Source organism: Salarias fasciatus (genome assembly GCF_902148845.1).
Source record: "Salarias fasciatus chromosome 23 unlocalized genomic scaffold, fSalaFa1.1 super_scaffold_20, whole genome shotgun sequence".
In the NCBI taxonomy this organism is placed as follows: Eukaryota; Metazoa; Chordata; class Actinopteri; order Blenniiformes; family Blenniidae; genus Salarias; species Salarias fasciatus.
In genome coordinates, this window is record NW_021941230.1 from 5734644 (window position 1) to 5746046 (window position 11403).

Consider the following 11403-nt stretch of genomic DNA (forward strand, 5'->3'; position numbering starts at 1 on the left):
AAGTTTATTGGTGAGTAAGATTTCCATAGTAAACCCTCTCCTGTATAGTCTGGCTTCATCTTCTTATATTTATCTCAATATTGTTTAATATGTGCAAATAATAGAAATAATTATATATAAATAATTGAAATAAAGAAAAATAACAATAACCATATTTCCACTCATTTAGTGTAATTCCACTTAATGTCCAGCAGATGGCAGTAAAGCACCGAAAGCTGTAAACTGGAAGCTGAAGCGTAAATATAATATTGAATTAATGGTGAAAAACAATATTTAAGTAGTGTGTGAGCCAATTGTTTAATTAAAAAGGAATTAAAAAATAAATTTAATTTAATAAGTCACAAAACATCATATCAGGGCTGACGCAGGGGCGAACGAACCGACGTTACCCTGACGTCACTGTAAACACGGAAGTGCCGGGCTCCGGCCCCATGGAGGACCCTCGGGGTTTATTCATCCTTTCAGGATAGAAATCGGCCGTGAAGGGTCATGATTCCAGGCGTTCCCACCCCGCTTTACTCGCACGCGGGACGCGGGGACTTCCGGGACGTTTACGAGCCGGCGGAGGACTCGTTCCTCCTGATGGACGCGCTGGAGCAGGACGCCGCGAGGCTGCGGCTCCATCAGGTGACCTCTGACCCTCTGGATACAAACGGTTTCATAATGATCAGACTGACAATCCCTCTGAACTCTTCGTCCTATTTCACCCAAACATACAGACAAGAGATTATACAGATTCTAATCTGCATATTTGAATTATTTACACTGTGCATTCTCTTGACATTGTTCCCATCCGTTTGTTTCTCATCTCCATGCTCACTCTGTCTCAGATTGACACGAGGATTGTTTGTTCATCGTGATGTTTAAGGATGGGTGTTTTTACTGTGATACTATAGTAGTGTAGTATTGAATGGATTGATAAAAATGATCATTATAATTATAAAGATTTTTTTTTGTACATTAAGATAAGCCATTGCGTGAAAGGGTAGGATTAAATATTTATTAAATATTAACTATTAATTAGATGTCTGTTTTTCCTTTTTTTTGTTTTCCATGTTCTATATAAAGCTTTCAGACCACATTAAGATGATTGTAACTACAGCTCTATTTATCCGTGTCAGTGTGCTTAATTCGGAATTGGTTATTCTGCATAATAAATTAATCATGAGCGTTGTGTTTACAATGAAGAATTAAATCCTCTCTCACGCCGGGGTCTGCGAAGCGTTCTAATGGTCGAGACCGGCCGTGACGTATGACGTCTCCGGACAGGTAAAACAGTGTTTTTCTCCGTCTTTCTTCTCGATTCACTTTAACGCTACAGCTTTGAAAATATCCACGTTGTTAAGCGTCTGTTAATCTGCTGTTTCTTTATATCCACTTCTTCTAAACCGCCGTTAAATAAATCGTTTCATAGGAGTTGAACGCGGGCCGCATCTTGGAAAGTTGCGTCATCACACGGCGCATGCGCAGAACGACTGGAATGAAGCAGCGCCTAATTAGGATATAATCCCGCTTGAATAAATGTACTATAAATAAATAAATAAATGAATAAACAGAATAGAATAAACTAAAATAAAACAATAAATAGAATAAACTTAACTTAGAATAAACAGATTTAAACTTAATTCTAGTAAAGATTTCAGGTGTTTACATGGTCATTTTGGAGCGGAATTAGGCTTTATTCAGATTTGTAGAGAAATAAAAAAAAGTCCCATATAAATTATCCACAGACACCTCAGTGACCTCTGACCTCTGCCAGCAGCCCCTGCGTGTGCCTGGAGGTGGGATCGGGCTCTGGAGTGGTGTCTGCCTTCTATCCTCGCTGCTGGGACCCTCAGCTCTGCACATGTGAGTCTCTCTCTCTCTCTCTCTCTCTCTCTGTAACATCTGGAGCATCTGGAATGGAGGATCTGACTGTGAGCTGTGCTTCCAGATGCACCGACGTGAACCCGGCGGCGGCCCGCTGCACGGCGGAGACGGCCTCCCGGAACCGGGTCCCGCTGCAGCCCGTCCTCACAGACCTGGTGAGTCCACGGGGCTTTTATTTTCCTATAAATAATTAATGAAACCTAATTCTGCTCTAAAAAGATTATGAAAATACGGGGCCCGGACATGACATGGAGAAAAAAAAAGAAATTAAATTGTGGCCACGAATTACTAATTCGGCGCGGTTGTTGAGCTGTGGGGAGCGGTGCGGTACTCACATGCAGCGTCGGAGCGGCGCAGAGCAGTGCTCACACCCGAACACGGAGTGTCGGGTCGGCCTGTACACTGCCCCCTAGGTGGCCACCTAGTTCGCCTATTCCCATTCAAACCGCGGCGCACAAACGACGCCATGACTGCATTTGCACTTCATGCCACTAGGTGTGCTGTTTGCATGTTCAACCTTATTTTACACAGACACCACAGAGGAAGAAAGGGCGCAGCTGCTGCAGGTTTTCTCTGCATGTTGTTAGAAAAGAGTGTGAGCAGGCAAGACGTGGTAAAATGTTCGTTGATGCGATTGCACCGTTTTTTCAATAAAAGAGAAGAACTGAACGATCATTTCCGCCATTTTCTTTACGTCGTAGCAATTACACTGTATCACAAATAGTTTGTGGACTCAAAAGACCAAGATTCCTTGCGGATAGAACATGCGCAGAACAGTATTTGTCCCTTTCGACCGGGTTTTTAAATATGAATATGAGCATATTCAGGGTTTGCACGTGTTTATATGGCTGTGCGCCATATAATGTATTATTCCGTCAATATTCCAGTTAATAAAGAGTTTTTGCCTTGATATAAACGTACTCAATCTCGAGGCATTCGATCTCGCGAGATCTCGTCCCATCCATAGTGCGCACGAATTACTAATTCGTTCCCTCGAAATAATTAAATCGTGCGCACGAATTACTAATTCGTTCCCACGAAAACAGTTCAGTGAAGTCGGCAGCATATTGACAGATACGGACTTTCAGTCTCAATAACTCTTTAACAAAACGTCAGTAACTTACAAAGGGCGCTGCATCCCATCTTTGTGAGGTGGACGATATGCTACAAGCTCATTTTTATTAAAAGTATGTGTCTATCAAGCAGCAGAAAGTGCTGCGGGGTTAAGGGACCGTCTACAATTACAAATGAAGGAGACAAATGAAGGTTGTAGCACTTATGGTGACACTGTAGTAAATCCCAGGTGGTGGTATTACGTTTTTTTTTTTTGTTGTTGTTGGTGGGTTTTTTTTTTTTTAGCTATTTGTCTTCACTTTTGGTGCGTCTTGTAAATTGTAGACGGTCCCTTAACCCCGCAGCACCCACGGGTGCTGATTGAAATCAATATTGTTTTGCTGCTTGATAGACCAGATACTTTTAATAAAAATGAGCTCGTAGCATATCGTCCACCTCACAACGATGGGATGGAAGCGCCCTTTGTAGGTTACTGACGTTTTGTATTGAGACCGAAGTATCTGTCAATATGTTGTCAACTTTACTGGAATGTTCAGTATATGAATGATAGAACTAATTCATAGAAACGAATTAGTAATTCGTGGCCACAATTTAATTTTTTTTTTTTACCATGTCATGTCCGGGGCTCCGTATGAAAACGCCTGAAAACGTTGTCATATTTTATAAATACAGAATTCTATGCTAATTAGGCGAGACATCTTGCTAGCAGTTCTGCGCATGTGCCGTGGGGATGACGCAACTTTCCAAGATGGCGGCCCGCAGCCCGCGGTTCCACTCAGAAGAAAAAGATTTATTTGAAGGCGGTTTTGGAAGAACTGGATATAAAGAAATGAGCGGATTAACGAGTGTTTAACAACCCAGACATTTTCAAAGCCGCACACTGTAAAAAAAAGTAATACAATAGCATTTTACTGTTTATTTTACAATTATTTTCTGTATTTTGAAAATGCCAATTCATTCATTCAATCAAATCAATTTACACAAACGTAAATAACAAGAAATCCCTGTAACTGTGAAAAAAAACACTATCTCTGTTCTTTTACAAAGAGAAGAAGCTATTTATGTGTAAAATACGTGAACAAGTGTGTCGTAATTCAAATATTTTTCTGTTATTTAAGGTAAAGGAGTAAAGGAGGTAAACTGTACAACTCAACTTTACAACTGTAAAACAAGGGGAACATCAATTCAAATTGCTACAAATTAATTGTAAAATGTTGTAATTTCACAAACTTTTCAGTTATTTATGGAAATAAACTGTAAAACTCTACAAACTGTACAACTCTGAAAAGAAGAGGGCAAAATCATTAAAATTATATGTAAATTATTAAAAACACATAGGTACTAATGATTGAAAATATACTTCTCACTTTTCTTTTTTTAAAAGCGTTAAAGTTAATGGTGAAAGAAAGACGAGAAAACTCTGTTTACTTCCGGGTGACGTCAGTACGTCACGGCACCTCGGACCAATCAGAACGCTCCGCAGCCTGCGGCGTGAGAGAGGATTTAATTCTTCGTTTTTCTCATGTAAACACCAAGACTATGAATATAATTCTGAATTAAAGACACCATTTAACCACTACACTCACTGTCTCCACCGGGAATCGAACCCATGTTCCCCGCCCCCGCCAGGCGCAGTGCCTCCTCCCCCGGCTGTGCGGAAAGGTGGACGTCCTCCTCTTCAACCCGCCCTACGTGGTCACGCCCTCAGAGGAGGTACGTCTGGCCTCCTGATCCCGAAAACAGGTTTCCTGCTCTGATCTTCCTCTCTGGGCTGCAGGTCGGCGGGTCGGGCATCGAGGGCCTGGGCCGGGGGGCTGCGGGGTCGGGAGGTCACCGACAGGCTCCTCCCCCTGGTGGGGCGGCTGCTGTCCGCCGCCGGACTCTTCTACCTGGTGACCATCGCAGAGAACCGTCCAGGTGGGGTTTCCATCTCTTATTAAAACAACCAAACACTTGAAAATCTGATTTTTTTTTATTTTTGTCTTTTCTAGATGACATCCAGATTCTGGGGCAGCAGGGTTTGACCGGAGAGCCCTGTTTGACGACCAGAGCCGGAAACGAGAGACTTTCCATCCTGCGGTTCCACCGGAGCCCAGAAAACACCACCTGACGTTTACTGACATGTTTACTTTTTAATGGCTCGTTTTCTCCAATTTTAACTGAATTTCATGGAAATAAACTGGATGTGGTTCAATTTTTTGATGCATGACTGAGAAAAAATGCTTTTAGTCGATTATTAAGACAATTTCAATCATTATTACCTTTGTTTTGTTAGTTAAAATAATTATTAATATAGTTTAACAGCATATTTGGAAAGTATTTATCCATCTAAAGCACAGGCAAATTATAGAACGGCTTAAAAAAATCCTGAAATGTGTAGAATTTTAATGAAATATGGTTGGAAAAAGCATGAAAGAATTACTTCAAAACAAGTGAAATGACTTAAAAAGCTAAAATCTGAAAATTTTCATGAAAAAAAAGCTTGAAAAGAGGAGAGAGAAACTGTTAACATTTCTCTCTGATGCCATCTGGTGGACATTTTCCAGAACTGCACTCGGATTTTTTTCTTGTACAAACTTCAATATTTTAAATTATTTCCAGAATTTTAACCCTTTTATTTCAGTTTATGTATTCAAAAAAAATAACGAAAAAGCTCAAATATTAGCACAGAAAATTGCATCAATTTGATGGCTTTCACCTTATTAGTGACTAAAAACGCAACATTAAAACTGGAATTTTTTAATGTAATTCCAAATATAGGACAAAATTAATAAAAACACATATATAAAACTTTAGATAATGCACAAATTAGCATTTCATGACCACAGATTCTATTTTGTGGCCTTACAATAACAATTTGTTATCTGAAATGAGTATGTCTTGACCATAAATGAACATTTTGTGGTCCAAAGTGGCTGAAAATTAATATTTTGTGGCTTAAAATATCTTTTTCTCACAAACTAGTAGCTCACAGCCACAAATGATTACTTTTAGTCTCAAACGGGTACTTTTTCAGGTCAAATTAGTATTTGAAAGCCAAAAATCAACATTTTATGGTCTTGAATGAGGATTTTTTGGCCATTTATATTAATTTGTGGCCAGAATTTAAAGTTTTATTTCAGGAAATGAAATTTACTCATTTTTTACTGTAATTTATTACATTTATTTTTACAGTCGAAACCGTGGCATGAAATTTTGTACTTTACAAATTTCCCATAAAATTCTATTAGAAAATGTAAAATATTAAAGATTTTTAAACAATTTCTAACAATAATTTGAATTTGTTCCACAATTATTTGCATTTTTTGGCAGAAAATTACTAAATTTATTAAAAAATATCCAAAACATTTGAACAAATTTGGATAAAATTGTAAGTTTGTCAAGAAATAAAGAGATTTCTGCATAAAAGAGTCGAAACTTTCACACGTTTATTGAGTTAAGGAGAAATACAATCACCGAAAAAATCGAACATTCAGAAATGATCTCATTATATTAAATCTCTCTAAAATCAAAATATGCATGAAAATAAAAGTTAAGGCATGACGTTCGGGCTGTTTAATGTGCAACGTTTTCTGCAGATATGTGCAAATATACCGACGATACGTCGCTGTTTTTACTGAAAAAACTCATTTTTTGGATGATTTCTTGTTAAAGCTCTGAACTGGAAACAGTTTCTGCAGCTACGATTAAAGATTATTAAGATTTTGAATTATTTTTGATAAATTCCTGCAAGAAAATCAAGTTTTTTGTTGATTTTTCCTGCATAAATCTGGGAAATAAGATCAAATTCTGCAAAAAAATGAACAAATGTTCAGAATTTAAGTTAAAAAATATTTAAATATGTAATAATGCATTATATTTAATATTTATGCTCACTTTTCTGTGTGGAATCATTATTTAGTCACTAAATTCTATATTTAAACTACTTTTCTTATGTTTCTCGATAAACTTTATGCAATTTTAATTTAAATGCCAAAAAAGCAGCTTAAAAAACTGAGGTTGTGTTTTTTCCTGTTCCTTTCTAAAATAACATCAATATGCAGAAAATATTAAAATATTCAGGAATTTACAGGATTTTGATTCAAAAATAATATTTAAAAGTGACATAGCTCTAAATCAAATGAAAATAATGCATTAAATTCATTTTTCACTAATTTTCTGGTCAATTTTTAACCGTTTTATTCTATTTAAACTGCTTTATGCATTCAAATAAACATTTACATTGATTCAAACTGTTTTCTTGCAAGAAAAATGTAATATTTTTATTTAAATGCCCAAAGATGCACCATAAAAGCTTTAAATATATGTTGTTGCATGTTTTAATCTATAAAAGTCAAAAACATTGAAATTTTTTCCAGATTTAAAACTAATATAACATTTTATTCAATTATAATCAACATTTATGCTCATTTCTGTGTGGAATTATTAATAAATATTTATATCTATTCATATTTGAACTGTTTCCTGTGTTAAAAAATATTAAAAAAAGTCAATATTTGGCAGATTTGTGCAGGAAAAATGTGTTCTTTTCTTATTTAAAGTGACATTTCCGTCCCAAATCGGGGATTTGCGGCAGGATTGGGCTCCACAAGCCTCCGGCCTGCAGACAGTGATTCGCTGGTGAGGAGCTCTTAATACTGCGGGGGGGGGGGGGGGGTTAGAGGTCAGGGGTCAGGGGTCAGGGGTTGGCGGGCCTCGGGACCTCCTGGCTGTCGGCCAGATTCAGTTTCTGGCTTCAGAGGAGTCAAGAAAAGGTTCCGAACAGGAAGAAAAGACAGAATTTATAAAAAGAAATAAGACAATATTTTAGGTTTTGATTCATGAAATAACAACAATAACAATAAAAATAACAATAATATATATGATAATGATAATAATTACTGAAAAAACTCCTGGTTTAAATTACCTGGTAAAAATTCTGATCTTCTCTCAATTGAATCTTTTAAAATCAATTTTAAGCCTGTTTTTTCCATTCATTTTTCATGTCATTTCTTCATTGTACAGTTTATTTTATTATCGTTCCTAAACTTTGTAGTTTAGTTTTCAAATGACAATATGAGGGCTTATTTTCAATTTTTATCTGCAAAATATTTTTTGTAATTTTTTAATCTAGTTATTTAATTTTTTCTATTTTTCCTGAATTTTTTCCTATTTTCATTTGTTAATTTAATTTGTGTGTCAAAAGAAGGAAGAGTTTTGTAAATATTCACAGTAATATTCTAAATATTTACATTTTCTATTTTTATTTTATTTATTTTTATTCTAACGTCAAAAGCAAAAACAGCTTAAGTTGTGTTCATGGATTTTTTTTTTCAAAAAAGTTTTTGTTTTCTCTGTTAAAGTGTTTCTAAAAATGGGTTTTCTCAATAAAAACTCCTAGAGACAACTGGTACATTTATCACTATAAAAATAAAGCTGAGTTGAATTGTAAATCTTGAATCCTACTGGAATCTGAGATGTGCTTTTTAACAAAATTGTTAAAATATCCATTGAAAAAAAGACTTTCTTAAGAAATTCAAAGATTCAAAGCTGCTGTAGGACTTTTTGAAAAAAAAAATAGAGTTTATATTGTTTAATATAATAAATACATTCATGTAAAATTGAACAAACTGGATTAAAGTAACCTGCGGTGTTCCTCAGGGTTCAGTGTTGGGACCACATTTTATTTTGCATGTTGATTTTCTTCTGCAAATTACATTAAAATGGACTGTTTGTGTAGGAAAAAAGTGTTTATATCAATACATTTAACATAGAAACGATGTTTTATCGAATTGAAACTGAATCCAAAGAGTTGATGGAATCAGATTTTAGGAGTATATAAGTTTATAAGAAAAAACTGTCAAACCACATACTGAATATAATCAGTGAAAATGTTTAAAATCTGTTTCTGTTCTATTTAAAAATCAAGATATGTTGTTAAAAAAGCTTCTATATTCTCTTTTTTTCAATTTACGGCCTAATAATCTCCAAAAAAGTCAAATAAGTTCAATATAAATGCAGAAAAGAGATTAAATTTTTAAATAATGCTCAAATATAATTATATAGAAGGGTTTCTAAGTTACATACATGAGATTTTTAATTGCTTTAAAGCCTCTGAAGCTTAAAAAAATGTAAATTTAGAAAATCAGAGGGATGAATTTTAAATATCGCCGGTTTTGAGAAGGATACATGGAAGTGCTGAGGTCCTCGAGCTGTGGAGAGCAGAACATTCAGGGTTTAATGACACTTAAAGCTCCGATCGTGTTTGGAGGGGGTGGGGGTGGGGGGGTGGGGGGGGGGGGGGGGGTGAAGACTCACGTTGAGCAGTAACTTGTCCATGTTGGTGTCGGAGGGCCCTTCCTCTGCTCCTCCGGCATCTCGTCCACCTCGCCGTACAGGTCGAAGTGCAGGCGAGCCAGCCGCTCCTGCATCTCCCTCACCTGCTCCATCTGGTCGATGGAGCACTCGTTGCCTGAGGGGAGGAGGAACGAAGAAAAGCAAGACATAAAATTACATTAAAAACTCAGTTTGAAGTTGGTTTTTTGAACAGAACTGAAGTTGGCTTCTGATTGACATTTAAGGGAAAAGTTAAGGGAAAAATATTTTCATGTTTTTTTTTCCGTTCTATTAATGTTTAACATTTTGATTAAGACAAAACGTTGCCAGACAACAAATACTGAATATTTACAACCTTTATTATGTTTATAAAAATAAATAAAGCACATTTAATTACTGTACAGATGTTAAACTTTCATTAAAACACCATTTCTGATTTGTGAAAATGTTTTGGTTTTGCTAAAAGGGGGGAAAACTGCATGTTTGTCCGTTTTCTCAACATCTAGACCACTTTGAACCAGGTCCAGATCGAAAACAGCTAAACCTAGACTTCTCAAATCTGGACTAGATTATTCTACAGATGTTAAACTTTCATTAAAACACCGTTTCTGATTTGTTAGAACTTTTGATTTTTTTATGAGGGCCTGGTCCAATGCGGTGTTGGTGTGGAAAAACACAGTCACACATGCAGTTTTTTTTTTTTTTCCATTTTCACAAGTCCAAAAAGTTTTCACAAATCAGAAATGGTGTTATAATGAAAGTTTAACATCTGTAGAACAATCTAGTTCAGATTTAAGAAGTCTAGATCCAGTAATTTTCGATCAGGACCTCTTTAAATGTGTTTAAATTTAAAAAAAGCTGTTAGAAAAGCTACTCTTTACGTTTTTGTAAATATAATAAAGGTTGTAGAATTCAATATTGGTTGTCTGGCAATATTTTTGTCACTTTTAAAATGTTAAACGTGGTTTAAAGTTAATAAATAATCCAGAAAACGGATAAATAGCTTCTGAAATTGTGAAAATATTTTTTTCCCCTTATCTTTTCCCTGAAACATCGAACCGGAAGCGGACTTCAGTGGCGGGTCTTACCGAACGCCTGCAGTTTCCCTGAGTGGAAGTCGTTGAGGAGGCTCAGCAGGCCGTTCTCCATCTCCTGCACGTCGGACACGTCGGTCAGGAAGGAGTGCTGGACGATGGGAGCCGCCTGGTTCTGGTTCGGTTTAGATCCAGGACCGGGCTGGGATCTGGGTTTGTCTTTGACCCCCCTGCGAGATCACAACCACAGAGTGATAATCTGCCCGGTCAGACGGTTTAATCTCCGGGATGAGTGTTAATGTAGTTATTTTACCTCCGGGTCTTGCTCTTCTGGCTGGACTGCGTCCCCATGTTGTGGCTGTAGCCCGCGTTTCGCCCCCCGGACGTGGTGCTGTTCTTCCGGCCGGAGCCGCCGAGGGGAGCCGCCGTGCTGGTGGAGGACCGGGGGATCTTTCTCTTCAGCTTCCGCTCTTCCATAGCTTCATGTTCTTTATCTAAAAAAGCGACAGAAACGACGCGAGACGTCTCGAATCAGCCATATTGAACCGAACCGGCAGGTTTAAGATGCTAGCTTAACATGCTAACTAGAGATTAAAGCGACACACCCCGACAAACCGCGGCCGATAAAGTTATAATCTCACACTTACAGCAGAATTTATCCCGTTTTTTCTCCCGGAGTCGAGACGCTTCGTCCTTGAGATAGAATAAAGTGTCAAATCATAGTAACTCCTGGTGGTGGAGCCTCGGAGGCTAGCGGCGCTAGCTTAGCAGCGCGGAGACGCTGATCCGGCCACTTCCTGTTTTGGTGGCACGTAAGAGGTACGTAATGATGACGTAAGACGTAAAGGGACGAAACGTAATGGATTATTCGATAAACTAAAGAAGATTTTAATACAAAAACTACAGGATTTAAACTTTTAGCTAATATTTTATTAATGAAATTGATAGAAATAATAAATATTAATATTTATTTGGGAATATTTGATTGAATTCGAGCCTCTCATGCTTGTGGTTTAAGTGTAGAGGAAGCAAAGAACCACAAGGTGGAGACAAGTGAATAAAATACAGATCAAGCATCTTTTTCTCTTTATTTTCATTTAAAACAAGCAAG

At 37.1% G+C, this 11403-nt stretch overlaps 2 protein-coding genes across 2 annotated transcripts; one reads left to right on the forward strand and one right to left on the reverse strand.

Annotated features, from left to right (window-relative positions):
• The first annotated feature begins 489 nt into the window (after positions 1-489).
• On the forward strand, positions 490-5369 carry LOC115383602 (methyltransferase N6AMT1-like). Its single transcript, XM_030085735.1, is given in 8 exon segments — positions 490-617; positions 1760-1812; positions 1815-1848; positions 1934-2024; positions 4573-4656; positions 4721-4740; positions 4742-4860; positions 4935-5369. Coding segments are annotated over 8 exon segments (648 nt in total). The 3' UTR covers positions 5054-5369.
• Positions 5370-7480: 2111 nt separating this feature from the next.
• Positions 7481-11071, reverse strand: LOC115383939 (coiled-coil domain-containing protein 28A-like). Its single transcript, XM_030086159.1, is given in 7 exon segments — positions 7481-7676; positions 9112-9134; positions 9241-9278; positions 9281-9394; positions 10347-10522; positions 10606-10786; positions 10940-11071. Coding segments are annotated over 6 exon segments (570 nt in total). The 5' UTR covers positions 10770-10786; positions 10940-11071; the 3' UTR covers positions 7481-7621.
• Positions 11072-11403: the final 332 nt, after the last annotated feature.